Source organism: Geotrypetes seraphini, chromosome 9 (genome assembly GCF_902459505.1).
Source record: "Geotrypetes seraphini chromosome 9, aGeoSer1.1, whole genome shotgun sequence".
NCBI lineage: Eukaryota > Metazoa > Chordata > Amphibia > Gymnophiona > Dermophiidae > Geotrypetes > Geotrypetes seraphini.
In genome coordinates this window covers 91,307,197-91,328,921 of record NC_047092.1, presented here as the reverse complement: position 1 = coordinate 91,328,921, position 21,725 = coordinate 91,307,197, and the positions used below count along the sequence as shown (strand labels likewise).

The 21,725-nt window shown below is 42.6% G+C and overlaps 1 protein-coding gene across 2 annotated transcripts in view; it reads right to left on the bottom strand.

Moving 5' to 3' along the window:
• The window catches only part of CLDN18 (claudin 18), a 92,043-nt gene extending 72,301 nt beyond the window's left edge, over window positions 1-19,742 (bottom strand). For both annotated transcript variants that reach the window (XM_033959257.1, XM_033959259.1), the window contains exons 1-2: window positions 19,460-19,742; window positions 6,137-6,301 (exon numbers count right to left, since the gene is read on the bottom strand). In XM_033959257.1, the coding sequence (XP_033815148.1) occupies window positions 6,137-6,301; window positions 19,460-19,679 (385 nt within the window). In that variant the 5' untranslated portion in view covers window positions 19,680-19,742. The remainder of the gene's footprint in view (window positions 1-6,136; window positions 6,302-19,459) is intronic.
• Between the last annotated feature and the right edge of the window lie 1,983 nt (window positions 19,743-21,725).

The window sequence follows — 21,725 nt, the reverse complement described above, 5'->3', positions numbered from 1 at the left end:
GCCTAGTCTGAGAGCCAAGGGTAACGTGACCATTTATTTTTTTCATCAAAAGGGGACATCTGTTAATTGTCAGTCCTGCCCCAATCCTGCTCTAGCCCCGCCCTAATCCCACCCTAACTCCACCCCCAATTTCTTCCATTCATTTTTCATGTACACATAATATCTTATTAATTCATAATGGTAACCATAAAATTTTTAAAAAACTACAAAGCATACTATATGCAGAGAAAATGTTAATTATCATTTATATTTGAGGGGGTTTTCAAATATGTCAAGGCAGATAACTTTAAAATATGGAATGTCACCTCAGTAACTATAGAAAAATAGACAAATATAGTGCAAAATATAGACAGCAGATATAAATTCTCAAAACTGACACATTTTTATCACTAAATTGAAAATAAAATAATTTATCCTACCTTTGCTGTCTGGTGATTTCATGAGTCTCTGGTTGCGTTTCCTTCTGACTGTGCATCCTTTCTTTCATTTCTTTCTTTCTGTACTCAGGCCCAACAATTGTTCCTTTCTATTCCTTCCCTCCTTCCTTCCTTCCTATGTACTTAGTGCCCCCAGTGCCTCCTTCCCATGTCCTTAGTGCCCCCAGTGTCTCTATCCCGTGTCCTTAGTGCCCCCAGTGCCTCCTTCCCGTGTCCTTAGTGCCCCCAGTGCCTCCTTCCTGTGTCCTGAGTGCCCCCAGTGCCTCCATCCCGTGTCATTAGTGCCTCCAGTGCTTCCGTCCTGTGTCCTTAGTGCCACCAGTGCCTCCTTCCCATGTCCACCGATGCCAAACTCTGCACATCCGAAAGCGGGTTCACTTAGTTTGGGCACATCATCATCACCTTGCCATTCCAACCGAAGTGGACTACAGATGCTGTACAGTGAAGTGCAGATGCTGATGAAAGGTTCTGGCTACACCACCTGTTAATTCCCAGCAGCGGCCGCCGTTGTTGGGCTAGAACTTTTCATCAGCATCTGTACTTTTTCACACATATATTCCCTATTTTTGCTGCCTACTCTGCTGCAAAGTTTTCACTAAAGCGCGTCCCGCTAACACGAGCCACTTACTCGTCCTTCTAGCAACAAGAACAGCCACGGCGCGAGCAGGAACTTTAGCGGTCATGCGGCTGAGGTTATGTTCCATTCAGGCAGCCAAGAAGCCACGGTTTAGCTGGGGGACCATCAGTTCTAGAGGGGAATGGCCAGTTTAGAGCCACGCACACTACACTTCGGTAGTTGTAGTTCCGACGCTCACCATTTCCACCCCTAGATTCGTGGAGAAACTACAAGCCCTAGGATGCCCGAGAGAGAGGATGGTTAGTGGGGAGGGAGGGGAAGCAATGGCCAATCCGTTTCCCCGCGCACAGCTTCGCGACGCTGTCCCTGAAAATGGGACATTTTGACGTCCCAAAGTGGTGGGTTGGGACAACGGGACAGTCAGTCCCATAATGGGACAGTCCCGTTGAAAATGGGATGTATGGTCACCTTACCAAGGGCCATGTCAGACCATGGTAAAGAATATTCTTAAAGAGTCAGAGAAGCTTTCAGAGGCCCAAGATAAAGACACTGAATCTCAAAATTTGGGCTCCTCCAGATACTCAGTTAAAAGTTGCAGGACCTGTTTCAGAACAGACCACTCAGGCCAGTCAACAAGCCACTCCAACAGATCATTTACAATCTCCGTGTCTGTTAAATTGAGAATGGAGGCAGAAGCTGTAAAAACAAAAGCCCTTAATAGCTGGTAAGAAGCAGACCTAAAAAGGGAAAGGCTTAGGATAGAAGAGGAACATCAGGAAAAAAAGAGGTAGAGATCACTGCACATAAAGCCACAGATGAGACATAAGCTACTACAAATATAGCCACAGAATAGGCTAAGGCCTCTGCATGCACCTTCTTTTCCTCTGGGCTCTCTACTCCCCCTCTTGGACCTCTCTCTCATGAATCCAGCTTGGGGCAGAAATATTCCTCTCAGTGAGTCCCACCCCTCTGACTCAACACCCAAGAGCTCAGGGCACTCTGGGACATGTAGTTCCCAGAGATTATGCATCAGGACAAAAGGCAGCCTTAGGTAAATCATGAATCTTTCACATACCCTCCCCCTCAACTCAATACTAATAGGTTGCATGCCTGCTAAGGAACCCCGCTTAAAGGGATGAGGGTACTCATTTCCAAGGCAATCCAGGGTTTCTCCCTTCTCAGGGAATCTTTGGGACTGCCCCAGGGCCACTATCCCCCAATTAAGCATATCGTACACTGTCCTCTGCACTCACACTGAAACAAGGCAGAATAAAGTAGCCAGAGGGCCCCAGAACACCAATGGTCCTGGACAGTCCAAGTCACTGGTCCAAAGATCGGCCACCCAGCTGAGAAATATTGGCTTTTCTCTCCAATTTCACATTGGAACTTCCTTCATTGTGGGTCCAGGCTACCTGCGGGGCTGCTCATGGTCATGGGACTGTGGCCTTTACACTGGGTAGATTCAGTGGTGTAGTAAGGGGGAGAGGTGGGGGTGGTCTGTCCCATGCACTGTATTGGTGAGGGTGCATCTGCCCCCCACTCCTTTCCCACCCCTACTGTTTTGCATTCACTCTGCTTCTCTTCCCCTGTACCTCTGTAATGTTCCTGGTGTGAGCAGCAACCCCCCAACCTGTTGTCACACCAGCGTCAGCTCTTCTTCGGACATTACTTCCTGGACTCGTGCCTAGGAAGTGACATCAGAGGAAGAGCAGACACTGGTGTGGAAGAAGCAGGTGGAGGTGGGGGGTCAGAGAAGAAGATGGGGGAGGGGCACCTCTCACCCTTGCTACACCACTGGGTAGATTGTGTCTGCTGTGTCAGTAAAGGACAGTTACACTTCCCCCTCCCCATTCGCACCGTGCATGTGCAAATGCCTTCCTGCCTGATGCAGGCTCGCAGCTCCTCAGTTCCATAAGCAAGCTAAGAAGCCAACCAGGGAAGGTCAGTGGGTTGTAAAAATATCTACCTGCTGTCCCTGGATAACATCTGTTATGATAAATAACTGTGCTTTATCCCAGGACAAACAGGCAGCATATTCTCACATGTGGTACTCCATTGCTCACTAGAATGGGATGGAGGGAGTGTTGACCATTAAGAAAATAAATTTTACAATACTGCTTGGCTGAAGTGACCCTCTAGATCAGTGTTCTTCAACCTTTTTACACCTATGGACCGGCGGAAATAAAATAATTATTTTGTGGATCGGCAAACTAATAAGACTGAAATTTTTAAAAACCCCATTGCCACCCTGTCCTCGCGAGCTCGGTCCCATTAACCATCTGATCCCATCCGCACACGCCTCAAATAGTTATGATTTTATATTGAACATATTTTATTAAAGTATAAAAAGAAACAATATTCTGTACAATTGTCATTTTATAAATATAAATAATACAGGGCAAGGATCAACAAAAACCCCGTCTCCCCTCCCCTTCACATATATCCCCTCTACTATCAAGAAAACTGAATAAGCCAAATTACACTGCACAACAATTTTTTGGTTAAGTCTTGATTCCTGAAAAGTTTTTGGTGATTATGACAGGTACCAACTTGGTATGCTCAAATATGGTTTTGGTTTTACTGCATCACGTAAGAACTATGAGAAATAGACATTTTTATGTTTACTGACAATAAAATATATAGTCAAGTTTACGTTTCGCACAAGCGACTAAATGAAACAGAATTAAAAGTGTTTTGCTCCCGAGTTTCTTTTATATTCAGTGTCTGGTGCATCACGTTGTAGCATCCAACAATAGTCGGCAAGCATTGACGGATTCCAATTGCCCTGGTATCGTTTCTCCATCGTAGCTATGTCTTGATGAAACCTTTCACCGTGCTCGTCACTCACAGCACCGAGATTTGCGGGGAAGAAGTCCAAGTGTGAATGGAGGAAATGAATCTTGAGTGACATATTGCACTTCATTCTCTTGTATGCTTTGAGAAGTTTGTCTACCAGCTGAATGTAGTTTGGGGCTCTGTAATTGCCCAGAAAATTGTCAACAACGTCTTTCAAGGCTTTCCAGCCAATTTTTTCCGGCCCAACTAACAGATCTTCAAATCGCTTGTCACTCATAACATGTCTGATCTGGGGGCCAACAAAAATACCCTCTTTGATCTTGGCATCAGTTATTCTTGGGAACATCTGTCTTAAATAACGAAAACCTTCCCCTTCCTTGTTCATTGCTTTCACAAAATTCTTCATGAGTCCCAGTTTAATGTGAAGAGGAGGCAAAAATATCTTTGTCGGGTCAACAAGCGATTCATGTGCTACATTTTTCTGTCCTGGAACTAACTTTTTACGGAGTGGCCAGTTCTTTCTAGAATAGTGCGACTCTCTGTCTCGGCTGTCCCATTCGCAGATGAAACAGCAGTACTTTGTATAGCCAAGCTGCAGTCCTAGTAACAGAGCAACGACTTTGAGGTCTCCACAGATATTCCAGTTATACCTGGTTGATAAGACACTTATGGGAGAAAAAATTGTTTGCATCCAAATATAAGAAAAAATCACGACAAAATTGAAGATTTCTCTGAAATGGTACGTGATGGGTAATTTTTGATGTAATATTCATGATCAGCACCCAAAATTCTATAAGAAACACCCAGCAGTGTTCAGGAAGCAAAAACTTTGTTGTGCAGTGTTATTATAGAATGCTACACAAATATCATGCTAACAGAATACCGCAGTCACACATGGCAGGAATGGTGTTAGGGGGAGTGCAACTAGGGCAACTGCCTCCTGGTCAGAGAGAGCCCTAAGCCAGCTGGAAGCTAAAGACGCACTGCCTGGGCTTTGCACTCCCCAGTTATGTCTAACATCAGCTCTAGCAGGATACATATTTTAAATCTGATGTATTCTAATCACAAGATAGAAATAAAATTATTTTTTTCTATCTTTTGTCGTCTCTGGTTTCTGCTTTCATCGTCTTTTCACTTTCTTCCATCCAGCGTCTGCCTGAATGATCTGTCTCTTTAATCCAACATCTGCTTCTTCCATTCACTGTCTGCCCTCTACCCCTCCCCCTCCCATATGGTATCTGCGTTCTTTCTATGCCCCTCTCTCCTACACCAGATCTAGCATCTTTGTCCCTCTTTCCTTATTTTTCATCTGACCCACCTTCCCAGCATCAATCTCTCTCTACCTTGTCATTCCTCTGTCTCTCCCCTTTCCCTCATCTGATCTCTCCATTCCATCCTGACTCCTGCCCCTCCTCTAATCTCCCTGCCAGCTGTTTCCTTCCAATGTTCCTCCTCCCTTGTCCAGAGTAATTCTCATCCTTTCCCTTCCCCTTCTCCCCTGTCAGCAGTAGCCCCTTCTCCTCCCTTGTCCAGGAGTACCCCTTCTCTCTTTCCTTCTCCCCTTATCCAACAGTAATTCTCATCCTTTCCCTTCTCCCCTATCAGCAGTAGCTCCTTCCCCTCCCTTGTCCAGGAGTACCCCTTCTCCCTTTCCTCCTCCCTTTATCCAATAATAATTCTCATCCCTTCCCTTTCCCTTCTCCCCTGCCAGCAGAAGCCCCTTCCCCTCCCTTGTCAGAAGCATCTCTACTCCCTTCCCTCCTTCCCTCTACAGCAAATGTTTCCTCTATGTAGGCTAGCGGCAGCTCTGTGTGCTTTTAACTTCGGCACACAGCTGCCCCTAAGCAGTATTTTAGCCACGGTTTCATGAGGCAGCCTCGGGGCCTTTGGTAGGCCGGCCCACTTCGATGATGCGATGTGGGGAGGGTGGGAGGTATTAAAGTCCCAGTGACTCACCAAGATCCCTATCAGCAGTTTTATAGCAGAGCCTATCAAATTGAAACACTGAATCAATTTCTGCTGGATCTACCTCTTTCCCTTAAAAAAAATCTAAATATTCCCAATAAATCTAGCTAGCAGCTTCTGTGCTCTAATTTTCAACTATAATCTCCTCTTGCTGGCATCATGCTGAAATATCCCCTATAGCTCTGGATCCCTCCATATAACAATATAGAGAAGTACACTATTGCTTCTCAACCTTTTGGCTGAGATTAACTGTATGTAGTGTATGGTACTATCAATACACAGGTTATATAGGAAACATACTATTACACACTTATTAATGTCACTCCCATGGAACAGATTCTTGATCCACACATTTACTCACCAGCAACAATAAACATGATCCCAGAAGTTAGGGTCATATTGGCCTTTGCAGCATCCTCCATGCTTCCAATATGAATACATTTCAGGGCAAAGATGGCTATAAGCAATCCAATAACTCCAAGAACAATGCCAACAATCATCAGTGCTCTCACGGCCTGAAACATGGCTGAAAAAAAAAACCATATTCATCATGAATCAGGGTGTCTAAGCTGTACTGGAAGAAGAAGGAAAATCTGGTTAGGAAACAATTCTGTGATTTTAATCCCAACTGTTATCAAACTGGGATTTCTCATTATTCTCTCATTTTGAAAATAAGGAATGCAAACTACAGAAGGCAGTGGAGTAGAATTTACCCTCCCCCCTTTTACAAAACCATGGAAGCGTTTTTTTAGGGCAGGCCGGTGCACTGAATGCTCTGCACTGCTCCCGACGCTCATAGGAACTCTATGAGCGTTGAGAGCCGCGCAGAACATTTGATATGCTGGTCTGCACTAAAAAACATGTAGTTTTGTAAAAAGGGGGAGGGGTTAGTTCAAATAACATTGACTGGTTCTGTCTTAGATACAAAATGTTCAGAGATAGTCTCTTTTGTCCAGTTTAATGATTGTCTATTTATAGATTACCTCCTAAAATATTCTGATAACTTCTGTCCCTAAAGTCGGTGCTTCAAGAATTTGAATTGACAACTAATAGTTTTTACAGATACTCAGGGCTTGAATTTGTTTTATTGTATGTCTATTTATTTATTTGTTTGGTTGTTTGCTGTATCACTAATTATCAGAAACAAATGGTTTAAAATAAAAATGAAATCATTAAAAACTAAGGTACTGATATTCAAAAGGAGCAGGTTCTACTTGGAAAATTCAGTGGCAAGTATCAGGATACTAGCACTGAATATCCAGGTTTAAAAAATTATGGTAACCAGTGTTTAAATCAAAGGGCTGACCAGTGACTACCATAGATGAATATTACCCCCTAAACATATTGCATTAATAACCACAGACCAATCCTCCCTATTCCCAACAAAATATAACATTAAATATTCCAAATAAAAATACAATAGACTCAAATTCTTCCTGTTCTCACCTAAAGCTTAAAAGTTTATTTAAGATTTACTATTCTGCCCAGGAGACAAACTATCTAAGCAGCTTACAGTCTAAAATAGTATATAATAAGGTAGACAGACTCAGTGGTATAGTGAGGATGAGAGGCACTCAGGGAGGTGGCACTCCTTCCCTACCCTCTTCTACACCCCCCGTACCACCACATGTTCCTTCCCCATCCCCTCCTGCTGCATGCATGCCGCTTCCCTTCCCCATACCTCTGTAATTTTCCTGGTGCAAGCAGCAACCCCTAACCTGTTGTCATGCCAGCATCAGCTCTTTTTCCAATATCATTTCCTAGGTGTGGGTCCAAGAAGTGACATCAGAGGAAGAGCCTACACTGGTGCGACAGCAGGTTGAGGGTTGCTACTCACACCAGGAATGTTACAGAGGTAAGGGGGAAGGGAATCAAAGCACAAGTGCTGCAGGGAAGGAACAGGGGGCAGAGAGGACAGGTGCCTGCACCCTCACCAAGACAGTGACCATGGAAGACTGCCCTCCCACTCCTCCCTAGGCCAATGGACAGACTAGACAAGAAGGGGAAGGAGAAAGGAGCTACATTATTAGAAAGGATAGTAAGGGAGTATAACATAGGAGGTTAAAGCTGTCTTCTCCTATAACACCATTTTCTCCTCTGCTCTAGTTATCCTCATGCCTCTCATTTTACATCCTATAAGGCACGCCAAACCCCATCCTCCGCTGACCTCCAACATCTGCTACCTGCATTCCTGTGCCCGTTCTTCTGATCATCTTTGGCTTTGTGAGGGAGTCGGGGATTCTCCCTCATGAGTGATGTTGTTATGTTGGTGGGCAGTAGAGGGCGCTGGCCAATTAGTGGGTAACCTACAGGATCCAGAATGCATTTAGTTCTGTAGTTCAGAGTTCAATCCTCATCCAGCAGGTGGCATTGAACTACAGGGTCCAAGATGTATTGAGCTTTGTAGCTCAGAGCTCAATCCTCATCCAACAGGTGGTGCTGAACTGCATGAACAGGCTACCCTGCTGAGTTATGGGGTGGAACACAGGCAGGAAGAGCTTCATATACCAAGTCTAGAATTCATTCTGGGAGATCCCCAGGAGAGGGAAGGTGAGAGCCTCCAGAAAGAGACTTCCCTGAGCAGAGAAGGCTCAGAAGCCATGGGTTAAGGAGACTGATAAGGATTGCTTAGAAGACTGATAAGGATTGCTTGGATTGATTGTCAAGTTCTAACCTTGTTTTATCTGTCAAAAACTGTATTTTTATTGTACACTGCTCAGAAATCTCATTGAGCAGTATAAAAAATTTTAAATAAACTTGAAACATGGAAGAGCTGGTATGGTGAGTGGTGTTGTGCTTGGCTGGATGAGAAGCCTGCTGAATGTATTGGAAGCTTGGACAGTAAAGATGCTGGCTAAGGTAAGCCAATTATTATTTGGTTGAGGCTGTGCGTTGAAGAGCCTAACACTGCTTTGAAAGGAACAGCTAATATCTGGTGTGGCTGAGGTTTTGAAATTGCTAAGAGCTGATTAACTGATTAAGTACTGAATGGAAATTGAAACTGTCTATAGAACAAATTGTTACACTGGACTAAGAGACTGAACTTAAAGTATCGAGTTTTGGTTTCTCTGAACTTGTGAAGGAACAGACTTAAGTCCTGTACACCAATAAATGTGTTCATTATACCTTTAAGAGGGCCTAGAAGTGTATATGTGTATAAATACAGAGAGGGTTGTTAGAAAACCTGGCCCGGAACACTGCAGGTCCTGGAAATGTGATGGGAAAATGACCGCTTGACTCGTCACAGGCTTAAATCACACATACATGCTGACTTCATACAAATTCAAATTCCTGCTGACATCCTTCCAGTTTGCTCTCTCACTTGCCAAAAACCCATTTAACTAACTTTCTTAGCTCTAACTCTCGCCATCCCTTTGCCACACTAAACTCTCTATGCAAAGTGCTCTCACCTCCAATTCCTCCTTCACTTTTTCCTCAGGCTATAGATGAGCTCTTCTACAACAAGGTTTAGAAAATTCATCTTGAGTTCTCAACCAGGTCATCTCCCCCCACCCCCCTTCCATCTGTCCTTCTGTCAACCTTCCTTCAACACCTGCCACCTTTGCCTCTTTTTCTGAAATCACTGAAGAGGAAACTACAGATTTTTTTTCCTCCTCCAAACCCACCTACTCCTCTGATCCAATTTCCACCCACCTGCTCAGGACTATCTCTCCCACTGTCATCCCTCCTGTCACATCCTCAGACTATCACTCTACACTGCAACTGTTCCCAATGTCTTCAGACATACCATAGTTGCACCTCTCCTCAAAAATCCTTCACTAGAACTCACATGCCCTTCCAAATATTGCCCCATCGCCCTCCTTATCCAAGCTATTCACTGCTGTTGCCTGGACTTCCTTTCATCTCAAGCTATTCTTGACCCACCACATTCTCTTGACCCACTACATTCCCTTGCTAAAGTCTCCAAAGGCCTCTATTCTTTTTATTGATTGATTGATTGATTGATTGATATATGTTACAATTATAACAAAAAATCAGGAAAATTATACAGTCATTTCACCAAAACATCCAACAAAAAGAAAATATTCTAGTCCACATAATTGGAACCACATTTAACAAACAACTCAGGAAAATTTTCTAACCCATTAACAGGCAAACTTGGCCTATTTCTTTCTTTCTTTTGTCGTTAATTCCCTACAACCTCAAAATTAGGGCTCCTTTTACAAAGGTGCGCTAGCATTTTAGCGCATGCACCAGATTAGAGCGCACTATAGGACATGCTATCTGAAAAACTACCACCTGCTCAAGAGGAGGCGGTAGCGGCTAGCACGTGTGGCATTTCAAAATTGGTTTATCCTTCAAAAAGTATCTAACTGTGATGGGTCAAAAATCCCCCATATTTATCATTGTTATAAGTAATAAGAGACTTACAAGGAAACTTTAGGAAAAAACTCACTCCCACCGCCAATACCTTAGGCTTGGACAGTAGGAACTGTTTCCTGCTAACCTGTGTCTGTTTGGACATATCAGGAAACATTTTTATTTTTTGTCCACAAAACAGAGCTTGTTTTTTCTCAGAATAAAGCTTTAGAATACATTGCTTCTCAATTTCCATTTTAAAGATCACCAACAAAGTGGCTCTCTTTTCTATCACCTGTTTGGAAGACTCTAAAAATTGAGAAATATTTAGACTGTCAGGAGATACCAGCCTATCTAGGTCTCTTTCTTCTCTGGTGGTGACTTTAGTACTCCTTGGAACATAGTACAAGTTGTCTGGCGAAAAAGATTCCCACCTGAGTATATTGCAAAGTCTCTTAAGTACATTTTCAGGAGTTCTAAGGGGCAATATAATGTGAAATTGGAAACCAAAGACCTCTATTCTATTCTTATCCTTCTTGATCTATCTGCTGTTTTTGACACTGTTGATCAACACCAACTCCTCAATATGCTATCTTCACTGGGATTCCAGGGTTCTGTTCTCTCTTGGTTTTCTTCCTATCTCTCTCATCACACATTCAGTATATGCAATGGTAGATCATACTCCACTGCTATCCCACTATCCTCTCTCAGTGCACTGATCTCCACCCAAGGTTTTCAATATCACCTCTTTGCTGATGACTCCAAGATCTATTACTACAACTACTTACCATTTATATAGCGCTGAAAGGCGTACACAGCACTTTACATGTTAACATTTATAAACAGTCCCTGCTCAGAAGAGCTTATAATCTAACTGGGGCAGACTTGTGCTGAAGATAAAAAGGTATGGGGAAGGGGCACGAGGACATGTGCATGGCAGGGGGGAGGAGTGAGAAGGGGGGCAGAGAGGAGGAGGGGTGCCAGTGCCCTGAGTAAGACCATGCCCGAGGTGTACCACCCTCCTCACACTCCACTTACTGCGCCACTGCATGGGGGAACACATGGGAAGAAAAGCAAGGAGCGATAGTGAGGGGCAGCTGAGTGAGTGCATTTGTAGGTCAGTAAGAGGAGTTTGAATTGAATTCGGAAACAGATGTGAAGCCAATGAAGTGACTTTAGGAGAAGGGTAACGAGTATAGCAGCTCTCCCAGAAAATGAGTCAAGCAGCCAAATCCTGTACAGATTGGAAGGGAGTGAGATAACTAAATATATGTATATTCTGTATATGCTTACTCTGTTTATGCAAAGACTGCTTACCTTATAATCATCTACGTCCACACCCAAGTCTCTACCAATCTGACAAGATCTCACATGCCTATCTTACCTAAGTCTGCCTATACTGTTGAGATATACTAAGTCTGTTTTAAGTACAGTCTGTTTTAGGTAAAGTCCTCACAGACAACCCAGTCTGCAACTCTTCTTATGCTACCACTTAGTCTCTTCCCTTACTCATTCTCTTAATCACTTCCCCACCCCTCCCCCTCCACCCCAGCTCCAACATGAACAACCCTACACAAAAGCTCTTAGCCTGTCTCTTCCTCTACCTACTAGGCTCTAGAAGTTGGATTTCAATAATTTTAGCCTTCGAACCCATCCCAACTTACCCTACATGGAATAGAATATCGGGGCCTGACAAACCTCTTCGCTCCTTTCGTTTCCTTCATAACTATACAGAATCTGGCCCTTTCCTAATCTCTGTTGTCAACACCTCTCGCCATTCCTCCAGGCCAAGACCCAAAAGAATCCAATCCCTAAAGAACCTACAACATACTGAGCACCCCCCTCCTCTAGAACAATTCATCTTCTCCAGGGCATACCTGAACATCCGCTCAGTCAGGAACAAATCTCAACTAATCAAAGACTGGCTAGAAGAAACCCACCTAGACATCCTTCTTCTAACAGAAACTTGGTTAATTTCCGATCAGGATGCAATCATTAGGGAAATCCTCCCACCAGACTACAAAATCATTCCCCTATCTAGAAACTGTAAAAGAGGCGGCGGCCTAGCAATAATTCTAAGAGACCACTTTGATTTCCAAATCCTAGACTCCAAACTAACTAATGACCTGGAAATTCTCACATGCAAAATATCCAAAACTGACTGTAAAGACAACCTAATCGTCACTACATTCTATATACCCCCCAACAAATGGAACAAAGCAAAAGATGACTTCTATGAATTCCTCCTTACAAATTCGATAGCCGGCACCCACAATCTCCTTGCCGGTGATGTTAACTTACACCTCGAACAGGAAGAGAACTCCAATGTAGCTGACCCCTTCTCCTTCCTTACCTCGCTAGGTTTCTCCAAGCCTCCCCTGACTTCCACCCATAGGAAAGGTCACCACCTCGACCTGATCACCTTTCTCTCCAATGTCCCTACCACCCCCAGCTTATGCCTCATAGGAGAAACATGGGCTAATACGCCTTGGTCGGACCACCTGAAATGGAAACTAGGACCAACCCTAAAAAGATATTCTGGTCAAGAGGCCAATTAAACCTAACAGACTTCTGGTCTCACTATAGCCCACCTTCCAGCCCCAATCCAGAACCTAATTTCATACGTGATTGGAATAATTTCAGCATTCAGACTCTAAACGAAATCGCGTCACTGAAACTTCGCAAAAAAACTCTCCGTCCCTCAGACAGCTGGTTCGATGCTGACCTTATAACTTTAAAACGAGAAGTACATAAATTAGAAAGAACATGGCGCAAGACCGAAACAGATTATGTCAGATTCAACTGGCGACTAAAAGTCAAAGAATCATCAAAGAAAAGCGCTCTAAATACTACTCCCAATTAATCAATTCTCCCTCAGCAAAGAACTTTTCAAAATAGTCAACTCACTATTCAATATTGACCAACTCAAACACTCCAACTCAGACCTCCCATCCTCCGCCACTACCCTAGCCGACTATTTTACCAATAAAATTCACACTCTGAAATCGTCTCTCATAATCCCCAGTACAGACCTTACAATCAATCAACTGACCCTAGGACCTGATAGTTCAATAGCAGACATGACCTGGAACCACTTTGAAAGCCCAGACTGGAACCTATTCCGCAAGCTCTACTCCAAATATGCAAATTCAAACTGCCTACTAGATAGCTGTCCCCCCTCCATCATGAAATCTGCCCCTCCCTCATTCAAAATTGAACTCCTCAACTGGATATCCTTTTGCTTGTTCACCGGCCATTTCCCGAAAGAACTCTGCCACATCCTTGTATCCCCGATTATAAAAAACCCCAAGGATTCTACCTCCTTGGCTTCCAATTATAGACCCATCGCCAACATACCGCTATTCCAAAAAATTACGGAAGGCCTATTCAATCACGAACTCATGAACCACCTTGAGAAGTTCAACATTCTCCATGATTCCCAGTCTGGCTTCCGCCCAAATCACAGCACAGAAACTGTCTTAGCCTCTCTGATTAATTACCTCCTCCACTTATTCTCTCTGGGAAAAAGTGCCTTGATACTCCAGTTTGACCTGAGCAGTGCCTTCGACCTGGTTGACCATGACATTCTACTCAGATGCCTTGACTCCATCGGCATCTCCGGTCAGGTCCTAAACTGGTTTATAGGATTTCTAAAAAACCGCTCTTACCAAGTACACTTCAATGGGACCTTCTCCCAACCCTGGCACAATCCCTGTGGAGTTCCTCAGGGCTCCCCTCTTTCACCCTCTCTATTCAATGTCTACATGGCCTCGCTAGGTCATATGCTATCCAACCTAAAACTGAAATCATATATCTACGCAGATGACATCACTATTATCATTCCCATTACCTCGCTTTCCCAAGAGATTGAACAATTCACCTCATCCATCCTCACCAAGATAGAACAATGGGCCACTCAATTCAAATTAAAGCTGAACCCAGAAAAAAACAAAATTTTCCTGGCCAGTCCCAACAACAAGCTAACAAACACCTCCCTGAAACTTAACGGTTTAGACTACCCAATTAACCCCACAATCAAAATCCTTGGAGTCATCCTGGACTGCTGCCTTACTTTCGAAGTCCACACCAATGCTCAGATTAAAAAATGTTTTGGTACCCTCTGGAAACTCCACACCATCAAACACTACTTTGACTTCTTCTCCTTCCGATTACTGGTCCAATCACTAATCCTGAGCATCCTAGACTACTGTAATATCATCTACATAGGTTCATTAAAAAAAACCATCAAACGCTTAAGACTCGTTCAGAATGCAGCCGTTCGACTCATCTATAATCTCAAAAAATCTGACCATATAAGCCCCTTCTACACAAAACTGCACTGGCTGCCTATGGAGGCAAGGATTATCTTCAAATTTGCTTGCCTCTGCTTCAAAACCCTAACAGGCTCGTCTCCAATCTACCTATCAGATCACTTTGTCCGTTCTGGCCCCACCCGCACACATAACGCCCACTTGTTTGCCTTCCCATCCCTAAAGTGCTGCATCTACAAGAGATTCCTTGACAGATCCCTGGCGTTCCAGGCATGCAAATGGAACAAATGTCTATCCACTCTCATCTCTAATTCTCCCTCCTACCAAACTTTCAGGAAGTCAATTAAAACTTATCTCTTTGACAAATATCTCTGACTCCCACCTTCCTTGTAACTCTACTTTTAACTATGCTTTGTACCTCCCACCTTCCTGTACCTCCCACCTACCTGCCTCCTCCCTACCTGCACCTCCTACCTACCTGCACCCGACTTCCTAAGCCACGCCGATTAACTTGTTTATAACCTCTCTATCTCCTTCTTGCCTGCTCCCGACTTGCTAAGTTATATTGATTGATTGACTTATTTGTAAATTTCGCTGTAGATGTACAGTCTCTTGTCATGTAAACTGCTCTGAACTATTCTGGTACTGTGGTATACAAAAATAAAGTTATTATTATTATTATTATTATTAAATGGAAGGCCTGAGAGTAGTGCATTGCAGTGAGCATGGATAAGTGTTTTGGTAGTGTGCTCAGAGAGGAAGGGATGGATTTTGTTAATATTAGAGAGGAAGAAGTGGCAGGTTTTAGCAATATGTTGTATCTGGATGGTGAAGGAGAGAGAGGAGTCAAAGATGACCCTGAGATTATGAGCAGAGAAAACAGAAAGGATGAGAGTGTAGTCCACAGAGACGGAGAATGAGGGAAGTGGAGAGGTGGGTTTAAGTGGGAAGATGAGCAGCTCTGTTTTAGCCATATTCAATTTTAGATGGTGGTAAAACATCCAGGTGACAATGTCAGACAGGCAAACTGAGACTCTGGTCTGGGTTTTAGTAGAGATATTTGGCACAGAGAGGTAGATCTGGGAGTTATCAGCATAGAGGTGATACTGGCCGTGGGAAGAGATCAGTGCTTCAAGTGAGCAAGTGTAGATTGAGAAAAGGAGTGGTCCCAGGACAGAGCCTTGAGGTCCCAATCGATAGTGGGAAGGCTGTGGAGGAGGAACTACCATTGCATGCACTGAAGGTGCGATGGGAGAAATAGAAAGAGATCTATCTCTCTATACCATGATACAAGAGGGAAACCCAAAAGACTTCATTTACCACTGATGCACCCTAAGCACTAACATCCTTGAAGACATAATACAATCACAAACAAAAATCAGAATCTGCAGACGCTCAGACAAATGGTTTGACAATCTACTACTGCAACTCAAACAATAATGCAGACTAGTGCTGCCCGATTCACGATTCGAATCGGGTTCACTGATTCACTTCGAATGAATCGATTCGAATTGATTTAAAATCCCCCCAAAATTGGCTTCCCGATTCATCTGACCCTCCCCCTTTGCCCCCTAAAGCAGGAGCGGCAGCGCTGCTCTTGCTGGCCGGCCGCCGCTGCACCTGCTTTAAAGGGGAGGAGGAAGAGTCAGTCGGGAAGTGCTGCTGTGCTGGTCTCTGGCTTCCCCCCCTCCCTGGCGTCCGGTTTCCCCGCTGGCCTCCCCGAAGGACCGCCCCCCCCCCCTCCCGGGAAGGCCTCCGTGTTCCCCCTGGCCTCCCCGCACCGTTTGCTTCATCACTGCAATTTGCTATCTTTGAAAAGGATTTTGTATATGGATTTCTATTGTGGTTGTCTGCAGAGTGCCTAAATATGAAGGGGGCATGTTGGATGTGTGGTTTGGATAGGACTAGGGTATGTTTATGATTTGGATATTTTTCTGCAATAATCAAAGATTTTAGAAAACGTCCAGGGCACAATTTGGATGTTTGGGGCTAGACCTGTTTTAACAATTAATAAGTGCTAAAAAGGTGCCCAAACTGACCAGATGACTACTGGAGGGATGAAGCCATGAACTGTTATACCCCCCAGTGGTAACTGACCCCCTTCCAGCCCCCCCAAATGTGAATGAAAGAATACATATCTGCCTGTGTCACAGCTTCAGATGTTATGGGCAGAACTATTAGAGCAGAAAGCAGGTTCCTGGAGTAGCCTAGTGGGCAGTATAATACATTATAGAGATAGGTCAGGCCTATATCTTACTCTTACTACCAAACTTATGATGGAATATGTGAGCCTTCCAAAACCAAGTCATATCCCACTGTACCTACATATAGGTGGCACCTGCAGGCATAAGGGCGATTGGTATGGTGTACAGTGGGTTTGGGGTGGATTTTGGAGGGCTCATCATACACTATAAGAGGGTTATAGTGAGATGTGTTTCTGGGCATTATTATTTAAAGTTCACCGCTGTGCCCCCTAGGGAGCCCCACTGCTCTGCTGTGATGTCTGTGTGGTCCTTTTTGAAATGAAGACTTTTTCTGTTTTGAAAATGGTCATTTTTGCTACATGATTTTTGTACATGTTCCACAAGACATCCAAACTGAGATTTGGATGTCATATTGAAAATGACACACTTTTACCTGCAAAGGATCCAGGACCATTTTCAAGGTGGTTTCTACGTTTGTTTGTCTGCAGAAACCATTTTGCACATCCCTTTATTTAATGATTTTGTTATTGTATTTTGACATTATGGTACTTTTTTATGAAATAAATCACTATGAATCCTATGTTTGGAAAAAATGGTATACTATAAATAAGAGATGAAATGATGATGATATTTCTCCTCTCAGTCTAAGTGCAGTTCAACCATCAAAGGACAGGAACACTAGAAGGAAAAGAACAAGTCTACACTAACCTATACACAGATTGTTCATTCTTCTTGCATTTCATCTGCAACCCCCCTAAAATGACTTTCACTATAAATCAGTGTTTTTCATTCAAGTTACATGTGAAGCACAATTCTATAATCTAAGTGCCCACATTTATGCAATTCTTAGGGCACCTTATACTAAGGTGTGCTGGTGTTTTTAGCTGAAAAATTACTGCCTGCTTAAAAGGAGGCGGTAGCGGCTAGCGCATGTGGCAATTTAGCGTGCACTATTCCGCGTGTTAAGGCCCTAACACACCTTTGTAAAAGGAGCCCTTACATGTGTAAATGTATAAAATGCTAGCATTTAGCAGGACAGATGCAACATAGTATATGAGGTAAGCACTGCAGGGGTACCTGAATATGGGGGTGCCAACATAGGCAAAATGTTGATGCCTATGTTGTCCCAATCCTGGCAAAGGAAGAGGGATAAGGTCAGTGTTGTACTGTTTTAGCAGGAAATGTTTTATTGTGAGATCTGGTTCAGAGATCTAGGGCTGGGGAGGAGAAATCAATAGGAGAGATTGGGAGCTAGGTTGTGGGAATGGAGCACTTCTGAGTTGCATGATATAGGTAGGAATTCTGGTAAAGATGGTACAAGAATGGAGATTGTGGTCTGGATGCACAAAAATCACTGTTAAAATCCTGTGATCTGTTAGTCCGGAATTTCTACAACATAATTTTTTTTTTTTTTAACCAAAGCATTAATCTGAGCTTTGAAAGAAAAATTCCGGTCTAGATAGACTCCTAAGATTTTAATAACAGGGATGATGGAATAAGTAGTCCAATTCAGACTCAGTGTATCTTCCTTTATTTTTTCTGATGGAGATGCCAGGAAAATCCCATCTGGTTGATAACTATGTTATGCAACTTAGCAGGTCACCGTTAATATTAAGCAACTGGCCAGCTAAGTTCAGCAGGTCTATATTCGGCCTCTAGGATTTAGTTGGCCAGCTCATGATTATTGGCTTAGCTGGCTATATCTCAACTAACCAAAAAAAAAAAAAAAGAAATTCAATGTCTGTCACCAAATAAAGTGGCAAAATTGAATTTCCTGTTTCTACTACGACTTCTATTTATCATTTCTGTAGTTCTAAAAGGCATACTCAGAGCTGTACATTTAACATGTAATAGATTGTCCCTGCCTAATTTTATTTATTTATTTTAAAATTTGTACATTGCCTAAACCTAGGTGATTTACAAAAATCATACATGATTATCAAGAAAAACTTCCATTCACCCCTTTATCCATTTGCGCCCATTTTGGCTTTTTTCTTTTTTGGGAAAAAAATCTGCAGTGGAGCCCAGGTCAGATTTTATTTACTTATTCACATTTTGCAGTTAGACATACAGGATTCAACCATTTTAATTTAAAGTAGATGCATCATTCCAGAATTTTAGGATTATTTTGAGGGCTAAACTTATTAATAAATTAAATAGCTGTTCTTGGTCATTGGTGTCTAACCTAAGGATCTCAATACAAAAATACTGTATGTTAGAGGTTGAGAGATATGCATTAACCACTTTGTAGTACACCATACCTGTCCCCCCCCCCAAAAAAAAAAAAAAACAATTCTAGACATGAATAGAAAAGTGAGAGTGAGAAAGTTCCCTATGTCTTTTCACAAGATCTGCATTTAACCTTCAGCTGTATACGTCTGTTAGCACTATAGAAATAATTAAGTGAATTCTTTTAAAAAGTTGTCCTCTAAATCCTTTAACAGAGATATTATTGAATGTTTTATAGAGATATTTAATATTTCATATGCTTGTATTAGAAGTAGCAACAGTAGCAACATGACCCATTCAGATTTAATGTTTTCATTGTGTTTGCAACTAAAAATATACTTTGGAAAAATGCAATACAATATAATCTTTATTTGTATATTGTAGTTTATATAAATAATTATGGTGATACAAATTAAAAACAAGTATTACAATATTTAGGAATCATTCAAAACAAATTCTTGAGAAAGATAAGTCTTTAGATCTTTTTTGAAACATTTAAAATTAGATTGCTGGTTAATATTAGTCGGTAATGCTTTCCATAGTTTTGTTGCTGGATTTAAATTACAACTTCCCTACCTAATGTCCAGTCATCTGACTATACCCATGGATTTGTAACTCTCTAAAACCTATCGAGGTTTTGTTCTGTGTCGTTCCTCTTACCTGGTAACCCCAGGATGGTGAAATATGGCCGACATTCTGTGAATCCAGAGCTCTGCCGGACACAGCTCCTCCAGAGACCCTGGTACTGAAAAACGGCAGTGACAGGGTTATCGTACAAGTCTTGGGTACTCCACATATCCAGAGCAGTAGCTGTGATTATTCCAGCACTGCCTAAAGCAGCAACAACAAAACCCATCACCTGGCATATTGTCACTGACATGATTTCCTCTTGCTCACCAATACCCTTGTGCTAATTTCAGCTTATTCTGATGGTAACATAAGCACTTCTGTGACTGAACTCCTGAAAGGGCAATGGCTCTTATCACCAGCTTTCCATTGACTCCCTCTGTTTGTTCAGTGTGTTTCCACAAGATACTGTGCTTGAGTTTCACCCTTAGTTTCATTGGGTCATAGTTATGAACTATTCCCCAACCTTTTTAAAGAACTACATCAACATCTCTTCATCACATGTCAACAAACTGTAATGTCAAAAATATCACTGACTCACTTGTGTAAGATAATTCAGCTTCTACCTCATTATTTCACTGTTTGATTTTATTATCCCATCTAATCACCTGTTTGTGGCAGGTTGTGCGATGCCAAAACAATCACTTTAGGAAATCATTGTATAAATGAGAAAATTCCATTTGTCCATTGTTGGAACGTTTTGAGGTGGGTCAGAAGAGAGTGTTGATTTTTCTCTTTCAGTATTATACCTTTATGCTATACTCTGAACACAAACCGTCCAATATTCAGACTGCAGGAGAGAGCCAGCTGTCTCCTACAGTCCGCAGTGAACCCAAAAATTCAATGCCAGTACCATATCTGGCAAATGACATTGAATTGTGTGTGTGGGGGGGAGGGGGTTGGCCGGCTTATTCATAGGCTGGCCAGCTAAGTCATAGTGGACAAAGATAGGCCTGCAATTTAAGCTAGTCTCCCAGGCTGCTGAACTCAGCTGGTTGACTGCTGAATATTGGCAGTGACTGTCTGTCATGTGACATAGTCAGATACTAGTTATCCACTGAACCGGATATTCAGCAGGAGATAGCTGGTGAAATCCCATTGAATATCGGTGGATAGCCAGCTCTGTACTATTTAGCTAGCTGCGAGCTGCTCCCAGCCAGCTAAATAGTGCTGAATATAAAGCCCAAATACTTTTGTAAAATGCATATAAGGGAGTGCAGAAGGTTGTACTCCCTTATATGCATTTGGCAAAAGGTATCCTTAAGTACTGGGCAGATAGATTGTAAAGATTGCAAATTATCACTGTCAGCTGCTGAGACAGGTGTAAATAGGAATGCCATTGTTTGATATGTCTCTAAGCAAATACCTGAAGTTTAAGAAATAAGATAGAAGAGTTGGAAATTAAAATATATATATGAGGTATCTCTAAGACATGGAAAAAGGAAGATAAGCAATGGTAGTGATAGAGTGGACTGAATTAGTGAAAGCATTTCATTATACATTAAGGAGGGCCTTGAATCAAATAAGCTAAAAATTCTACAGGACAAGTTTCTGGAGGAAAAGTTCATAGTCCGCTATTTATATTTTATTTTATTTTTAAAAAATATTTTTAAGCCGCTTAATAAACTAAGCGGCTCATAATATCACATTGTATGTGATTGCTTCCTGGAACAACTTGTCAAGGAGAATACGAGAGGAAACACAATTCTGGACTTAATTCTAAATGGATTATGAGGACCGGCACAAGGTGTAGAAGTAGAGGGGACCCTGGGAACCAGTGATCACAGTATGATCCGTTTTGACCTGGACATAGGGGCGAAACATCAATCCAGAATGACGGGCACCGCGCTGAACTTCTGAAAAGGGATTTACAAAGGGATGAGACTCATGGAGGGGAAGAAGATTAAGAAGAGGATAAGCACTGTAAAGACGCTAGAACAAGCATGGTCCCTTTTTAAGGACACAGTCACCAAGGCGCAAAATCTATATACACTACGTATTGGCAAGGGATCCAAGAGGAAAAAGAACAAGGAACTGGCGTGGCTCACTGTAATGGTGAAAGAAGCGATCAGAGACAAGAAGACTTTGTTTAAAGAATTGAAAAGGTCAAAAATGGATGAAAACTGGAAAAAGCACAAACAACATCAAAGCAGGTACCATAAGGTGATAAGAGGGGTCAATAGAAACTACGAGGAAAAAATAGCCAAGGAGGTGAAAAACTTCAAGCTGTATTAAGGGGAAACGACCAGCGAAGGAAGCGGTGGGGCCGTTGGATGACCATGGAATAAAGGGATTGCTA